The sequence below is a fragment of the Pollicipes pollicipes genome, unplaced genomic scaffold, assembly GCF_011947565.3.
Source record: "Pollicipes pollicipes isolate AB1234 unplaced genomic scaffold, Ppol_2.1 Scaffold_1600;HRSCAF=1878_pilon_pilon_pilon, whole genome shotgun sequence".
NCBI lineage: Eukaryota > Metazoa > Arthropoda > Thecostraca > Pollicipedomorpha > Pollicipedidae > Pollicipes > Pollicipes pollicipes.
Window position 1 is genome coordinate 5,718,770 of NW_023595962.1, and position 18,122 is coordinate 5,736,891.

General features: G+C 59.0%; 1 protein-coding gene across 1 annotated transcript in view; it reads right to left on the bottom strand.

Moving 5' to 3' along the window:
• LOC119093086 (nuclear factor NF-kappa-B p100 subunit) overlaps positions 1–18,122 on the bottom strand; it is a 44,425-nt gene that overhangs the window by 17,562 nt on the left and 8,741 nt on the right. Inside the window, exons 3-9 of the mRNA XM_037215977.1 lie at positions 17,220–17,386; positions 16,753–16,897; positions 15,932–16,076; positions 14,351–14,455; positions 12,867–12,972; positions 11,319–11,440; positions 9,749–9,820 (exon numbers count right to left, since the gene is read on the bottom strand). Of these exons, the coding sequence (XP_037071872.1) occupies positions 9,749–9,820; positions 11,319–11,440; positions 12,867–12,972; positions 14,351–14,455; positions 15,932–16,076; positions 16,753–16,897; positions 17,220–17,386 (862 nt within the window). The remainder of the gene's footprint in view (positions 1–9,748; positions 9,821–11,318; positions 11,441–12,866; positions 12,973–14,350; positions 14,456–15,931; positions 16,077–16,752; positions 16,898–17,219; positions 17,387–18,122) is intronic.

Here is an 18,122-nt window from a genome sequence, read left to right on the forward strand (position 1 = left end):
TTTCTAACAAAACCTTGAAATCTCGAGACGCCTGTGAAAACATCTGAAGCCTTGTGGAGACCTCTTGAGATCATTGGATAGTTCCCCCATGCACCCACAGCTGAATCAATGAGGTAGCCGCCACCTAGACCGCCGGACCGTCATACTCAATCGCTTCATTTTCTAAAAAAAATCCGCCTTCGTTCCAGCATCCTCACTAACAACACCCACATCCAAAAGAGAGCAGGGAGAGACAGAGAGAGAGAGAGAGATAAAGAGAGAACGGGACAGAAGGGAGAGGGGGGGGGGGGAGACACAGGGACTACAGGCGGCAAGTGCGGACTTAGTGTCAGCGATGTTAGCCCTCCAAAAGGGCGTCATCCTCGTACAAATGGTGTTACCCTTGTCCGGAATCGTGTCTCCCCGGGCCAAAGCACGCCCCGACCCAAGCGTGGCCATTCTCCACAGCGGTGATCTGCAGTTGGACGACATCCAGGTCATTTCCCAGCATGCCGCCGCCCATCCATGCCTTGGCAGTGACACACGTGCTGAAGTGGGCCCCGGCAGGCGCGTTATCACTCAGGACAGGCCGTCGACGAGCCGGGCCGTGACAGTGGGAACAGTGGCCGTCGACGAGCCGGGTGCGTGACAGTGGGGACAGTGGCCGCAACGGTGGGAACAGTGGTCGTGGCAGTTGGAACAGCGACCGTGACAGCTCGAATAGTGGCGAAAGCAGGCCTAACAGCAACCATGACAGTTGGCAGTGGCCGTGACAGTTGTGGCGAAAGCAGTCGGAACAGTGGCCGTGACAGCTGACAGTGGCCGTGACAGCTGACAGTGGCCGTGACAGCTGGCAGTGGCCGTGACAGCTGGCAGTGGCCGTGACAGCTGACAGTGGCCGTGACAGCTGGCAGTGGCCGTGACAGCTGGCAGTGGCCGTGACAGCTGGCAGTGGCCGTGACAGCTGACAGTGGCCGTGACAGCTGGCAGTGGCCGTGACAGCTGACAGTGGCCGTGACAGCTGACAGTGGCCGTGACAGCTGACAGTGGCCGTGACAGCTGACAGTGGCCGTGACAGCTGGAACAGTCGCCCTGACCGTTGTCGTGACAGAAAACAATACCTTGGTCCGTGGAGAGTGGAGTGACAGTGACCATGCCAGTAAGTAGAGCGACAGCAACAACGGCAGCTGTTGCGGTGACCAGTGCAATGCGGTGGAGGCGAACATGCCGGACGGCCTGGCAGAGGAGGCGAACATGCCGGACGGACTACCTAGTCGCTGAGTCTGAAGAGCGCGTGCGCAGTGAATTCCATTCAGCACTTCAGCAGGGAAACTGGGTAACGGCCTACTTCCAAGAAACGATTACCTCGTTCGACAGGCTGGCTCACGCCTGATGTCACGCCTGATGATGTCAGGCCTCCTGATGCCCCGCACGAGCAGCAGAACCACCAGCCATTGAGCGCAGCGACGTGGCGTCTTCGCCGCGTCCAGAGGCGCACCCAGGATCCGCAAACGTGGAGGCCAGCAAGAATGCAGTGGACGCGAACCGTCCTCGCGCCAGGACGGCGACGAAGACATGCCCTCCGCCTCTGCCGCTGGACGCGCCGGTGACACGCGGCGCGGCCCGGGAAGGCGTCACGGGCCGCCGAACACATGGGGCTTGGCCGGACGTTTCCAACTGCGTGGGCCTCCAACGCAGCTGTAATTCTTCTGAGGCCAGAGGCGAAGAGGAGTGCGACTGCACGGCGAAGAAACGAAGAGGTCGCCTCGGGACAACCGGGTCGACGAAGGACACCGCCCGCGCGGAAAACCGCTCCTAACCCTTCCGGCCACCATCGGTCATCAGGCCTTGTTACGGGTCACCATCTCAGCTTTCTAGAGGAAGCGTGCGGCATATCGTATTTGGGAACATAGAGTTTTGGCTTAAACCCAGCCTCTTGATCAACACCGAAAGAAGGAAGAATCACGCGTGAAATGCACGGCAGGCGGTGGGAAGTGCACTAGCACTTCAGCAAACGCAGACCCTGACGCATGCAGAAACGCTTCCTGGAGCAGACTGAAACGCGATCAGGGAGCGCGTGCCTCAAGCGCCAGGTTCGACGCAAAATACTACTTCGGCGCACGGCACCTGCGCTTAGGAAGACTCAGATGGTGTCTCTCTGCGCAAAAGATGTTGGAACTGGTGTTCCCAGTTCACAGAAATCGGGAGGCAGAGCTGCGAACCAGTGTACACGGGAACCAAACGCCTGGCGTTACGCTTTTGGAAATTAAAAAAAGAAGAAGCCTCACAACGCAGCGCACCCGAGAAACACTGCAGGGAAGCCTTTCCAGTAGAACGATGGAACTAGTTCTCTGAATTCCTTAGCGCGAAAACCAGTGCGGAACACGCGACTCTGATACAAAACTGATCCTGGATTCAAATCCGCCACACTCTTCGCAAAATTCAGCGCAAACAAACAAAGGCTTTATATCTATTTTCGGTGAGGTACCGTGGCTCTCGATGCCCTTAGGGACGAGCAAATTTCATATCGCGACATCGTCTCACGACAGTCGCAAAACAGCCTACAACGTAAGTAAGCTCAGTGGAACTTCCGTTGGACTGCGGGGAGTTCCGTGTGCATTCTTCTGGACCCGCACCTAGAATTTTGGCAAACATTCAGGGGGCGTGTTCAGTTTCCGCCACGGGCCGGAGTCTGCAAAAGTTGACGTTCATGCTTCTCAAACCGTCGCTGGCTTCAGAACAACTACCGGCCCTGGTAGGAGCGCAATGCGGAATGGGGACCGGCAAACACGGCACGGAGCAGGATAATCGACTGTCGGGAAAGCTCGATATTCATGCAATCTGAACAGCTTAGTCGCCGGTGCCGACATCCCAGAGAACGCTCAAAGTATATCCACTTGATCGGAACGGGTGTGAGAGGTTGAGAGAGAGGTTTGGGAGGCCTGTCAGGGGTTGTGCAAGTCCGCAAACACCTTCGGACGTGTAACACTGCTCATGAAAAGATAGAGATAATGGTCTCGTTACATGTCATTACGATGCTGAATGTAAGGTGCAGCAAACAACATAACGATCAGGAAATGTTCAGATGATGAAGTAAATAAAAAGTGCGGCATTTCGCACCAGCTAAGATCTGCTTTGGCGGAGTGCCACACCGACATCAGTCGCTGGAAACAAAGATAACAACCCCAACAAAATATTTACACCAAGCGAAGCAGAACGTGCAATATTTGATCCGGCCCCTGAGAATTCCAAGACGCGCGATATTTTCATATCCTCACCTGTCGCAAACCTAAAAATGGCTTATATCACCAACGTAAAATTAACAAAAACGGGTAGAATGTTGCATGGCTTCTGCCAGCCCAAAGAAAGCGGCCGCTCCAGAAGAAAACGCAGCGTTAACGCTGCAAACGCTGCAAACACAAAAAACTTTTACAAATATAAAGTGGAAGACGAGTGTGTAAAAACCAACTCTGATGGTATTTGAAACTAGTCAGACCTATCCACCTAAGACAAAAAAGGCGACCGGTTTACGTCAGACGAACATCAGACGAAACATCACCCTTCGCTTACGCTGTGGCAACGCGTACATGGAGAGTTATGGTACGAAACATGGTAAGGAATGGGACGAAACATGGGAGGAAAAGGGGCGGAGCCTGGAAAGTAACGGGTGGAACCTGGAAAGTAATGGGCGGAACCTGGAAAGTAACGGATAGAACCTAGAAAGCAACGGGTGGAACCTGGAAAGTAACGGGTGGAACCTATAAAGTAACGGGTGGAACCTGGAAAGTAACGGGTGGAGCCTGGAAAGTAACAGGTAGAACCTAGAAAGTAACGGGTGGAACCTAGAAAGTAAGGGGTGGAACCTAAAAAATAACGAGATCGAAAGCCGTGATCGAAGTGGACTTGGAGGAGCAACGTCATGAAATGCTCAAATATCCCAGATGCGAAATACGTGGCAACATGGACGGGACGCCGACCTTGAAGTCACGACTACAAAACCTGCCGAATAGAAGACGTGAGCAGTGAATCCACCGCAATAAAAATACCTGGATGGAGGCGAGTTTCTTTGCGAAAAATGCTGGAATAGGCATGCAATTCTACTCTGGTAGCATCTTCATGGCTGTCGGAGAAAGCATAACAAGCGCTGCAGACAATGTGCCAAGATGAACCAAGTTAATAAAAAAAGGGCAGAGCTAAAAAGAGGAAGGACGCTACAAGCCCATGCTCATACGGAAACCAATGGACAAAAACCCACCAGTTGCGTGGGCTTTCTTCGCAAATGGAAACAACACGACCCTGGGAAAACAATTTATGGCATTGGCGGAAAAATCAACTCCCACAGACAAGTCTCCATTCTCAGGGTCAACCACAGGAAAGACGACCTTGACCTACCTCGTGGCGTATTAAAGGTTGATGACGGAGCGTAATGATCCTGAGCTTATGAGGAGAGTTTACACGCCACTGCTGTTGAGTGGGGCAGATGGTCTCCCAAAGATAACAAAGAGGACATCGATCAGTCAGAAGAACAAGACCAGGAGAATCAGATCAGGAGAACAATACTTACACTTCACATATTCACGGTATACAACGGGAGACTGTATGCGACGAAGAAGTGCATTTTTGCTAGGGGCATGGAAAGTAATGGCACGAAGGCACATTCGTAACAAACTTACGAATACAAACTTCGGGACGGAAATCGTGGCTATGACGTACTACATGTGCAGACTGGAATATACCACCGAGCACATATAACCAGGACGGATTTCTTCACTTCGCTATCAGCATGCCAGTGCATGTCAAGGTATGTTAGGCCGATGAACTACATAGAGAAATGCAGAAAAAGCACGGACCGCCACCAAGGGAGAAACTAACGTTGTCGTCGAAGAAAAAGTGGCGGACAGACACAACTAAGACGTGGCGATGTCAAGCATCAATGTGACAGGCAACTTGACGTTATGAGTCAATTGATAATTATTTTCATGCAAACGAATATGGTGAATCTCAATACGCGTCCAAAATTTGACTAATACTTTCCTTCGTACGCCGCGCTAACGGCTTAAAGAACTTGCTAGTGAGGAGATTGCAATGAATAGTAATGTTGCTAATAAAATAAATTAAATGAGACAAGGAGGAGCCAGCAAATGGCACGAGGCATCATAGCCAGGTAGATAGGCGTGTTCAAATAAGGATTAGTGAGGAGAAGGGAATGAGTTCCCGGCGCTGCTAACAAAATAAATGAAATCAGACAAGATGGAGCCAACAAATAGCAAGACACATAACCGGGTAGATGGTTATATACATGTCAGTCAAACAGTTAAATCGGGAAGATATCGAACTATGTGGCTAAAACGGAGGGCGAGATTCTCCCCCAACCATCACGCCGTTGCCATGCTCGTCATCATGTTCATGGTCATAGTGGGCAAAATGAAATGACAAAGGCCCAGTGGCGATTTGTCTTCGTTGGATGGACTCTACCTGTCTGCGTGAGCATTATTCTGGCCCAAGCAGCGGTATTCAAGCACCAGTGCGGATAAAAGCCCTACTGAACAATACTTTCACAAGCAAAGTGTGAATGCAAAGGTGGGCCCGCTTAAAGTCCCGTTCATTTGCGATGGAACGTAGCGGCCAAGAAGCCACCTGGCACTACTGTGCGGCAGGCAGGCAGGCCTATTGAAACTGACGGCACACACTATGTAAAACGACACGAATATCAACAGCCAACGGGGTACATGAACGGCTGGCATCGCGCAGCTAAAACTACGTCAAGAGACCAAAAGTCGCCCGTGAGCAAACTAGAGAAGCCCTTAAAGAGGCATTTTCGTGAGCAGCTCTTCTGGACCTCGGCTGACCAAGTCCATCCGGGTTTGCAAGGTCGAGGAGGGAAAGGAAGGCCCCAGAGCACACTGCGATCACCGACGCTACCCTGAGGGACGGCCAGGCCCGTGGCCCCCCTCTGACGACGCAGTGGAGCGGACTTCACGGCGCGCCGGGCGACGAGCGGCCCAACTTCGAAAAAAGCCGAAGCAGACGCCAAAGTAGCCAGAGAAAACGCGTGACGCGGCAGGCGAGCTCACCACCGAGCCTCGCTCAAAAGCAGGACATCGCGAAACGACCAGCACGGCCAGCCCCGGGAGCTGATGGGGAACGCCGGTGCTGGTGCTGGTGCTGGCGCAGGCGCTGGCCCGCGCCCGCGACATCTGCGGCGTCCGGCGCACCGACACACCAACGTGGATCTGCAGATAACTCACACACACACATGATCTGCGATGCGACATCGTCAGAGGTGGAACACGCGGGGGTACGGTCAAGTACGATTTGTGCAGTGAGGCGGCGTACAAAAGGACACGGCAGGACAACGGCACAACGGCATCAGCGGGTGGAACGGCACACAGCGGACGCCCCCAGCAGCGCCCCTTCTGGCACTGTCGGCGCGGTCCGCCCCTACCAAGCACGTGGCAATCAGCGGGGCTGCGGGGCCCAGCTCGCTCTCCCACCCGACCCGCCTCAGCCGCCTGTGTCTGGTATCAACGCACTCCTCCGCTCCTCTACCATCCTCCGCTCCTCTGCCCACACGAGCGGCGACCCTCTCACGTCTGTATTAAAATAGCATTTCACAGGAACAGTGACAAACGACCGCACCACGAAGGCAGGAGGTCGGGCACCGCGCGCTCACAGGATCCGACAGGCAGACCGGCGCACCAGCGGCGTGGCGTTCGGTGGCGCGCGGCGGCTGGAACTGGCGCGCGCGCCGACTGTACACGGGTCACGAGGCCGCACATAACGCCGGGGTCGCCCCCCTCCCCACCACGCCGGCGGCAGCCTGGGGCGCCAATACAATTCGTGACTGAAATCAACACCAGGCTACGCTCTTAATTTGTGACTAAGCTGATCACTTCGGCATCCCTCGTCGTTGGGGTAAGCGGCGTGGTTTGGTAAGAGCGCAAAACAAACTTTAAAACAACGCGATGGCGATATTCGCCACAGGGAACAGCGCATGTCTCGCCAGCAGGAACTGAACCAGCCTTCGGTTGGTTTACATCACGGACTGCTCGCGCTTCATGCCGTGATCGGCTGTTCACACAGCTGACACCGAGAGCTCAGCAACACATTCTAGTACCTTAGAACAACAACCCAGACCAACGGCGCACGAAACAGCAATAACATGTCACCTTAGAGGCTACATCAACAACGGCTTAGGATAGCTGCGACTAACCTTTAAAACGTTTCGATTGCGTGCTATATTGCACTTGTTTGAACCCCCGTCTTGCGGTCGGGACTAGACGCTCGATATGGCGGACCAGCAGGGGGGCGGTCCCGTCACCCGTTACTCGTCAGGGGGGCGGTTCCCGTTATGTGCGGCCCCGTTGCTTTCAATATTCACCGGATAACACAGACTTGACGGCCGGCGCCAGTGGCTTGCCGGCCGCCTCCACCACATCTTGCTGAACGAAGCACGCCGCGCGTCTCGGGCCGCCCCTCCCGGTGACGTCACCGCCCGCTAAAGTGACGTCACGGCCGTCCGCGACCGCTCGGAAACAATATACCCGTACTGCGCCGAGATACAACGCACAACCGGGATGCGGCACCGCGGGACTCTGCGCGCAGACTCCGAGGCGGAGTCATCGACTCGGAGTCGGAGTCGGTCGTGGCGCTTCCCCAAGCTGGGCAACGGGAGCAGGCACTCCATGATGGCTCGTGGGCGTTTGGCCCTGTCCCCAACGCCCGCAGACACCCCTGGACGTCTGATATCATTGTGACGCAGCACCACGCAAGGCGCCGCCGGCAACGCCAGTAAAAAATCCCGTGCTTGTATCGGATGACGTCACAAAGACGTCATCTCGACACCAATCCTAGCCGGCACAGTGAGATCGCTTTTAAATTGTCCGCACAGGCACTCGCACAATATGGCCGACTTGGCACCGAGCCAGAACGGAAGCATGACTAGCGAGGCCTCCTCTGTGCGCGAGAAGACTGATAAACTAGACACAAACATTCACTGTCCGCTAACGATGCTAGCGACACAAGCACGCGCACAGAATTTCGTGGGAAGTCGATCACAACTCCCCGAGAACGGTCACGCTTGCCAAGTCCACCCGGACGGGACGGTTTTGACTGGTCATTGACTGGTCATGACTGGTCATTGACTGGTCATGACTGGTCATGACTGGTCATGACTGGTCATTGCGGCTAAGCCATACAGGAAACCACCCGCCAGCGTGTCAGCCGCCGACACTGGCTAACAAGGACGCTGCGGACGCAGACGTCTGACTTTGCCCCGCGGCATCGACACGTGGCGCAGCGCGGCGCAGCAGCGGCGCGGCGAGAAGACCCTCAACGACACGGCCAACGACACGTATCACGTCACAGCGAACGACACTGTATCACAAGTAACGACGGCGACGCCCGACGCGCGCGGGTGCCGCACGCTCCCAGGGCGGTGCCGTTTGTACGTCAGCCACGCCAGATACCAGACACGGTCCGAGGGGGTTCGGGTGGGGGCCGCGCCGCGCGCCAGCCAGCAACGCCCCGTGGAAGCCGCCGCCGCCCGTCCCAGCCCCGCCCCTGCCCACCACCGGGCCTGCACTAGACGGAGCCGGACTGCGCCAGCGACGCCCGCCCGTTGGCAGCGGCGTCGCCCGCCAGTCGGCTCACATCAAAGCTGATCTTGACCTGCCCGGCCGCCGTGTTGACGTAGTCGACCACCTGGCCGCCGGCCGGCTCCGGCCCTGACCCGGCGTCTATCACCAGGCGGCCCTCGCCGGCCGCCAGCCCGCTCGACCGGCCAGAGCGACTCCTCGGCCGGCGCTGGCGAGCCGCAGGCGCTGGGCGCGCGCCGCTCGTACGGCGAGAGGCGCGCTGCGGCCGCCTCGCGCGCCTTCTCGCCGCGGCGCCGCTCCGGCGCCGCGGCCGGCGCCGCCTCGCTGCCGGCGCGCAGCCGTTCGGCGCCCGCCTCGCGCGCCGCCTCCGCCGCGCGCGCGCGCTCGCCGTCAGTGAACTCGCGGTAGGCGGCGCCGTAGCGTCCCTCCTCGACGGCGCGCTCCAGGCGGCGCCAGTGCTGGCTGCGCGCGGGCCGCCGGCGGCACGATGCGGATTAGATCCGGCGGCGCAGAGCGTGGCTTGTGCCCGTGCCCCCCGCCGCCGCCGCCGCCGCCGCCGGGCGCCAGCGAGCCAACTCCGGCCGTACGGCGATGCGCCGCCGCTCGGCCGGTTCGGCGCTCTGCACCACGGTCGGTATGCAGCCGGTCGGGAAACGGGTAGCCGGGGTCGGCTGGCGGCGACGGCCAGGCCCTGCCAGCTCCGCCCGCCGCCGCCGCCGCCGCCGCCGCCATCGCCGCCGCCGCCGCCATCACCGCCGCCGCCCGCCGCCGCCACCACCCCCGCCGCCGCTTCCACCGCCGCCTCCACCGCCACCGCCGCCACCGCCGCCGCCCACCGACAGATCCATGACACCCTCTGGCGTCAGACTCTGCGGATGCGTCTGCGGCGGCGGAGGCGGCGGCGGCGGCGGGGGAGGAGGCGGAGGAGGCGGCGGCGGCGGAGGCGGCGGCGCCGGCGGCGGGAGACTGCGCGGCGCGACGCGCCCACTGTCGCGCCGGATCGCGCACCGCGTACCGGATCACGTCTGCGTTGGCACAGTAGCGGCTCGGCGCCGGCGCAGTGACGGCGTAGCGCCCGTCGGACGCCACGTAGCGCGGCGGAGAGTCGTCACCGCCGGGGTAGCCGAGCGCGTGCAGCGGCTCTCTGCCGATCAGGCGCGGCGAAGGCTCACCTGCCACGTCGAACGCCTGGCGCTTGTTGCTGTCCGAGTGGTCTTGCGTCACCGCCAGTCGCTTGGGCGTGCCTGCAGGCCGACGACGGTGTCAGAGCGTCAGAGCAGGGTCTGCGATCCGCGCCAGGCGAGATCGCATCGGTCGGGGGGGGGGGGGGGGCAGAGAGAGTAGGGGTGGGGGTGGGCGTTGGGGGAAGGGCTACGAGCCGCTACGGACCGTGACACACACACACAGGTCATAGGTCACAGGTCACAGGTCACAGGTCACAGGTCGCACAGGACGGACCGTTGGACATGCAGATCCGGCGAGAGGGGCGGGCGGGCGGACCATCTGTCGTCTGCGACCAGCCACAGGGGGGGGGGGGAGGGGGCGCCGATCTGACGGACCCGCCGTGGGGAGGCGCGCCTCAGTGCGCGCCACGCGTGCACCGCGCGGGCGGAGGATACGCCACAACGCGACGACGGCACTGCGTCCGCACGCCTCCGAACGCCGAGCACGGGGTGACTAGCAAGTCCGTCTCACGCGGCTGGCCTGCCTCATAGTCAACGGCGGCCCTGCGGCGCACGCGGCGCCCGACAGCGCAGCGGGACGGCCGGGTCCCGAGGCCTCCTAGCCGCCCGCTCGCAGCGCCCAGCGGACGCGATGTCGACCATCGACAGGGCGCCATCGGACAGCTACATCCAGTTATGCCCAGGGAGCACCGGGCGCCTGCTGACGGTAAAACAGTGGCGCCACAGTGGCGCCACAGTGCGTCCCAACAGTCGGCCAGTTAGGCTACGGTGGCAGCCACTGGCGGCTAAGGCTAGAGGCACTTTTGAAGCTGCGGCTATGGTTACGCGCTAAGCTGCTGCCGAGGATCCACCGAGAGCTGCTGGTGGTAAGGCGGCGTGGCCATGGTAAGATCTACCACCTGTGACGACGCTGAGGGCTACAAACGGTGAGAAGGCGTGAGCAAATGCTGGTGGAACGGTGAGAACTCGGTGAGAGGTGCTGAGAGCTAGACTACAGTTATGCCCAAAATTCCGACGGTGAGAGCTCGGGCGGTGATCGGGCGGTGAGAGCTCGGGCGGTGAGAGCTCGGGCGGCGAGAGCTCGCGCGGTGACAACTCGGGCGGTGAGAGCTCGCGCGGTGAGAGACAGAGACTACAGCGGCAGCTCGTATGATAGCGCGGGGCTAACGTGAGTTATTGAACGTGAGCTGCCAAACCCAGACACGGCTCTGACGGCGTGAGATGGTGAGAGACCACGGTGAGAACCATCACCGCTGAGACAGCGAGACTACGAAAGAGGCGACAAAGAGACAGAGACAGAGACAGCGACAGAGGGGCAGAGACAGAGACAGAGGCAGCGACAGACAGAGGCCGACAGAGACAAGACAGAGACAGAGACAGAGACAAAGGCAGAAAACAGCGCGGCTGCAGCGATGCTCGAGCAGCAAAATTCCGACGGTGAGAGTTCGGGCGGTGAGAGCTCGCGCGGTGAGAGCTCGGGCGGTGAGAGCTCGCGCGGTGAGAGCTCGGGCGGTGAGAGCCCCGCTGGTGAGGCATCTGACGGTGTGCGACTACTCACGCTGGTCACGCTCCGTGTACTGGAAGTTTTTGGGCTCGGACACACAGCCGTCCGACGGACGCTCAAGCTGGATGAAGACGCGAACGGGGCTGGGCAGGTCCTTGTTGCGGTACGGCGGCGTCCTGCAACGGCAGACGTGGGTCAGCTGCGGCTTAGCTGTGGGTCACGTGTGGGTCAGTTGTGGGTCAGTTGTGGGTCAGTTGTGGGTCACGTGTGGGTCAGTTGTGGGTCAGCTGTGGGACAGCTGTGGGTCAGGTGCCGGTCAGTTGTGGGTCAGTTGTGGGTCAGTTGTGGGTCGCGTGTGGGTCACGCGTGGGTCAGTTGTGGGTCGGATGTAGGTCAGCCGCGGGTCGGATGTTAATCAGCCGCGGGTCGAATGTGTCTTGAGTCATCGGTTAGATCTGACTCAGGTGTACACAAGATGCGGGTCAGATGTAGGTCAGACGCTGGTCAGCTAAGGCGTGAGACAGCGGGCGGATGTGGGTCAGATGTAATACAAATGTGGATCAGGTGTGGGTAAGACGTGGGCGGACGTGGGTATTCGTTGGTTCGAGTTCATCGGAGCGGGTTTTCAGAGGGCCCGGGCGGGGTCTAAGGGGATCAGAACACCTTTCGTGGAGGTCTAGGCTGGGTCCTTATCCCTCGCAAAAAGGAAAATGGAGACACAGATGCGTTGATATCCCGGCAACATGCCTTTATCGAAACAATAGCAGAAGTGTGGTCCAAAGTAGACCATACCACCTCTGCTATTAGTTCCGATAAAGGCATGCCGCCCGAAAATAGGAAGAAGGCTATTAGTACTGTCTTATCTATGCACATTATGTTCCTCGCGAGCGCTCTCAACAACTAGTTTTTTTAAATTAGGTGACAGCAAAAGATCATTTCTAGAAATGGCTTGGATAGGAGTCCCAAATCCATTATGAGGGCCCGAAGTTTGGATGCCCCCTCCCCCGCACCCACCCACCGCGCCTCCCTTAGAAGCAGTCTGTCACGTCGCCCCCGCCCCCCCCCCCCCGGCAATCGGCGCCAACGCGTGTGTGTTCAGCGACGCGCTATCTCAGCTGGTCTCCTCAGCACGCTATCTATATCAAGCCCGCGGCGTGCGCGCGACTACAACATGAGCGTGTGAGCCGGGCCGCGTTCCGAGCAACCCAGCGGCGGTTCCGAGCGGGACCCCTCTGAGACGAGATCGCCACCGGCGGTTCCGAGCGGGACCCCTCTGAGACGAGATCGCCACCGGCGGTTCCGAGCGGGATCCCTCTGAGACGAGATCGCCACCGGCGGTTCCGAGCGGGACCCCTCTGAGACGAGATCGCCACCGGCGGTTCCGAGCGGGATCCCTCTGAGACGAGATCGCCACCGGCGGTTCCGAGCGGGACCCATCTGAGACGAGATCGCCACCGGCGGTTCCGAGCGGGACCCCTCTGAGACGAGATCGCCACCGGTGGTCCCGACCGGGCCCTCTCCGAGACGAGATCGCCACCGGCGGTCCCGAGCGGGCCCCATCTGAGACGAGATCGCCGCCGACGGCCGGGCGGCGCCACTCACTGGAAGATGATCGCGTACTGGTGGTGGCACTTGATCACCCGCCCGTAGTCGCACCAGATCTCGCAGTGCTCTTCGTTCTCCTCGTACACACGCACTTTGATGTCGTCTGACGGGACACAAGCGGCGGCACGTTACCTTGGTGGGGAACACGTGGGAGCAGCTGCTGGTGGCCAGCTCCGCCAGTGTCAGTGTCAGGCAGGCAGCAAGCGGTCTAGCAGGCACGTGAATGATCACTGTCAGCACTGATCTCGCTAGAATTGTCCGCACTGATCTCGCTAGAACTGTCCGCACTGATCTCGCTAGAACCTGCATCAAAAGCCAATCTGGTGAGGACGAGAAGCGTATCCATCATTCAATGCATGGTACGCTTCCGGATCATCACAAAAAAGACGACTTCAGTGACTTGTTCTTTTTCTCCAACACTTTTTTAACACGAAATGCGCTTAGCTTATCCATCAAAATGATGAACACATCAAACTAGTGCAACATTGCGGTGCTTGCAGTCAAACGAACCATAATGGTGATTAGCACGCGCTCGAGAAGCCGAATAAATGCAATGCGCTCGGGTGGAGATGGGGGTCAATTTGACCCCATGCGATCTCAACGTAAGCGACGCAGCAGCACAGGACCGACGCAACAGTTTTGCTCTGCTTCACTTCCCGGAGCCAATCAGCGTACGTTGCCATAGAAACGGGATGGCGGCGTCTGACGTCAACACCGACGCAGGACCGATATTGGCTTTCGCTGGCCACGCGGAGTGCGTCATACATATTCTCATCTTCAGGCTGCGACCGTCCCTACGACGCAGCAACCGTGCGGTCATCTACGGGACGGAACTCAGAGAAATTACAAACCTGTCTGGTGAGAAACGACGGTGGTGCTCCGCTTACAAACGCATTCAAAAGCCTTCAACGATGTGTCTTTCCAATATGTCGAACACGCTACGATGTGTAAGACCACCATGTTCATCTACATGTGACAATTCTTCAGGCCGGCGGGTCTAGTCAGGGGGGGGGGGGGCTTATACCAAAAGTGAACTTAACACGCGAGTGATGGGGCTGGGTCAGTGTCGCAGCGACTACACCAATTTTCGACGGAACTAACCTGTTTTCGCATTTCGTCATTGAAATTTATTCATCACGATTCAGCATCACGACCATTCCAGCACCGCTGTCATGCCGCTGATGTGCCTTTCTGAGCTCCCCCTTCCCGTGCGTGAGTCTCCACAAAAGTCATGGGTCCCTTACGCTACAGCGATAAGCGGCGTCCTACCACACAACATACCCAAAGCCATCGTTATCAGAAACCCCCACTACTGCTTGCGCGGAGCCTTACACCCTGCCTGACGCACGTGCATTGGCAGCCACCCTCCGGTACAGGGTCAGCTATGTCCTCAACCCGAGATGCCCCACCCGCCAAGAGGGGTGACGTTTGGCTGCTTGAGGACACGCACGCCCTATCTGTGATAAGGGTGAGGGACTCACTTTTTCGGACACGCTCCACCAGAAGCCAGATCTCCTTGTTGCCGGTGCAGGGACTGTACGCCTCCGACAGCTGGACGATCTTCAGCTCACCCGTCTGCGCCGACTCTGCCGGGTCATGGGTCAGGTCAGATCAGGTCAGGTCAGGTCAGCTCAGGTTAGAGGTCGGATGTCAGGGGCGAACTAAGGCCGGGCAATTGGTCAGAAATGGGAAGCTGGGAGTCAGAGCATCTGTCAAATCAGGGGCAGGTCACAGGTTGCGGGTCAGACCCAAGTCAGACCAGATCATGGGTCAGATGTCAGGAACCAGGTCAGAATTAGAAGTAAGGGAATAGGTGTTAGATATAAGGCGTCAGATATTAGGTTCAGATATTACGTGTCAGATATTAGGTGTCAGATATACGGTGACCGATGTCAGATATTCGGCGCCAAATAGTGGATGTCAGATATTAGGTGTCAGAAGTCAGAGATCAGACGAGAGTCCAACCAAGGTGTGCGTCTCGTGACCAGACCTCTGGCTTGATCTCCGACTTCGTCTGGTCGGGAGACGCGCACCTCGGCTGGAGCGACAAGCCGGGTCCATATGACGCCTTTGGTCCACAGGCCAACACAGCATCGGTCCGGCAACGCCACTCACATGACCCTTGACACGTTCACCGCTAATGACCCAGCGGTGATCCGTCAAGCCGTGATCCCGTATTCCGTGATCCCGATCCATCCTGCCGTGATCCCATATCCCGTGATCCCGATCCGTCCTGCCGTGTTCCCGTATCGCGTGATCTCGATCCATCTCGCTGAGATCCCTTATCACGTGATCCCGATCCATCCTGCCGTGATCCCATATCCCGGGATCCGATCCGTCCTGCCGTGATCCCGTATCCCGTGATCCCGATCCATCCTGCCCTGATCCCGTATATCATGATCCCGATCCACCCTGCCGCGATCCCATATCCCGGGATCCTGATCCGTCCTGCCGTGATCCCGTATCTCATGATCTCGATCCATCCCGCTGTGATACCTTATCACGTGATCCCGATCCATCCTGCCATGATCCTATACCCCGTGATCCCGATCCATCCTGCCGCGGTCCCGCACCCCGGAGGTGAGCCGTTCGGTGAGCACACGGCGACCTCAGTCACCCCGCCCTTCTCCAAAGCTGGCCAGCTGCTGCCAACCTGCGCCAACCCCATCTGCCCCGCACTGCCCCGCCCTCGGCCTAGGTCCACGGTGGCGTGCAGTATACGCGTGCAACCCACGGTGGCGTGCCACTATATATCTCAAGATGTCTGGGGTGAACATTGGTAGTCTGTCGCCTTCTGTGACACACCCATTCTCGCAACACCCCCCCCCCCCCCCCCCGTGTCGTCTTCAGAACCACCACCCCTTCTCGCAACACGCCCCCCCCCGGGTCGTCTTCAAAAGCATGGCCCCTTCTCGCACCCACCCCTGCGTCGCCTTCACAAGTGCCGCCCCTTCTCGCACCCCCCCCCCCCCCCCTGCCCCCGCGTCGTCTTCAGAAGCATCTTCTGAAGACGACGCCCCTTCTGCCCCTTCTTAAGCGACGCGCCCCTGCCGCGCACTCACTGCCGTTGTAGATGGCGTCGCTGAAGACGGGCGCACAGATCTCCTCATACTCCATGGTGTGCGGGTTCTGAAACAGCGCTCTGAACCGCAGGCACACCCGGTTCATGTTGATTCGCTGCGACTCCTGCGTGGCCTGCTCCTGCGCCTGAAACGGCCGGCTCGCTGTCAGAGGCTGGACCGGCGCATCTGTGACAGAGGCTGGATTAGCGATGCGCTGGGTGTCGACCAATAGAATGCTAAAATATGACGGTACGGTTTTATCCAGACTTGACTGACGCATGACAAGTGACACCGCCTTCAGCAAGCCACCGGAATGCGACCAGGTATCCAGTGCTCTGGCCTGGCTCTAGTCTGTTGGAAACTGGGCCTGAAAATCTCAACCCTGTCCCAAACCGCTACACAGGAGGCATGCCATGAAAAGGATGCTGCTCGTTTCAACTCAGGTGTAGCTGTGACTACGAGTTTGTGGGGCCTAGCGCTTCCCGACCGTGTAACACTTTCCACGGCACTTCCAATATGGCGATCATGCATGCCACAAGCGTCCAGAAGCCAGACCAACACACGCATTTCTAGCGCCAGTGCGCATGCGTCCCGCCACGACCGTAACCGCACAACCACAGGATACATGAACGCACACATCGACTGACCGTTAACACTGGCAGACGACAGCCAGAAACCGAACTGAAAGAGTCTTGGCATTTGACCATGGTCAGGAGTTCATTGTAGCGGTCTGAAGTCATGTCGCAAAACTTGCAAGGAATCCCCAAACCTTTGCATGCCAGCACGCCAGATTTTCAATTGCGATTTTCACCAAAACGAACCTCCATCTTGTCCACCTCGCTGGGCGTCCACAGCTTCCCCAGGTTTGTTCTCTCCACCAGCCTCTTACGCTCGTCCAGCTTGCGTCGCATGATCTTCTCCACCATCTGTTTCTTGGCCGTGTGGATGATGCCCAGGCCCTGGAAGCTGCCGGGAAACACGTGGTTAAGCCAGGCTCGGACGCCAGCTGGCTACGGCCGTTGTCTTCAGCGCACCACCCTCACCACTCCCACACACATCACTCCCACCATTCGGCAACCATTCGTGGCCCCTTCTCGCCACTCCGAGACCCTTTCCCATCATCACATGGACCTTTCTCACCACTCCGTGACCCCTTATCACCACTCCGCCGCCCAGCCCACTTCTAACCATCTCGCACGCTCACGCTTGGCACGCTCTTTCGCGTGGCAGCGGCACCTTCTCACCATTCCGTGGCCCCTTTAGGCACCGCCCCGCGGCACCTTCTCACCTGGCAGTGTACTCGTTGTCGGCACCGACACGCATCTCGGCCATGCCACCGCTGCAGTTACGGCCCTGCAGGGTGTGCACGTGCGGCACATGTTGCCCGCCGGACCCTGCCTCCTCCACCGTGAACAGTTCACATCGGATGACGGCCTGCTGGCGGAACCCCTCCAGCTGCCGGAGCGGAGTCAGACGGGTCAGCAAAGGTCAGGGGGTCAGCGTCAGAGGTCAGGGGTCAGCGTCAGAGGTCGGCAGGTCAGGCTAGCAGGCGGCCACCTCTGACACAGGGCGGGGCTTCAAAGACACCACACTGCCGCCGGCAGGCCCGGGTCAGGCCAGGTCAGGGGAACAGCACCCGACGAGACGGCGACCCGCGAGAGACCCGGGGAGCAGATTCATCCGCGTCTACATCCGTATCGGTACTTGTATCGGCATCAGTATCGGCATCGGCATCGGCATCCCGCATCGGCATCGGTGTCCGCATCGGCATCGGCATCGTGAGGGGGGGGGACGGCCGCCTCCCGAACGCCTACCCACGGCATGAGCCGACAGCGAAGACCGCGGGGCGGAGCCATCGTCTGAGGAGGCCGACCCACCGTCCCCAGACAGAGACGCAGGAGACGAGAGACGCCGCGACGCACGAGAGTGGCGCGCACGAGGTCGGCTTCGCTCCGGAACGGCCACACCCCGCCCCAGGGACACACCTCGCCCCAGGGACACATCTCGCCCCAGGGACATACCCCGCCCCAGGGGGAGACACGGCAGGGTCGTCGGGTGGCGGCGACAGACGAGCGAGGATGACTGAGACGTTAGGCCCGGAGTCAGAAGAGCGTACAGAGACTCAAAAGAAACTCAGAAGGGAGTCGTCAGAAAAGTCAGAAGAGAGTCGGAAGGGAGCTAGAAAAGAGTC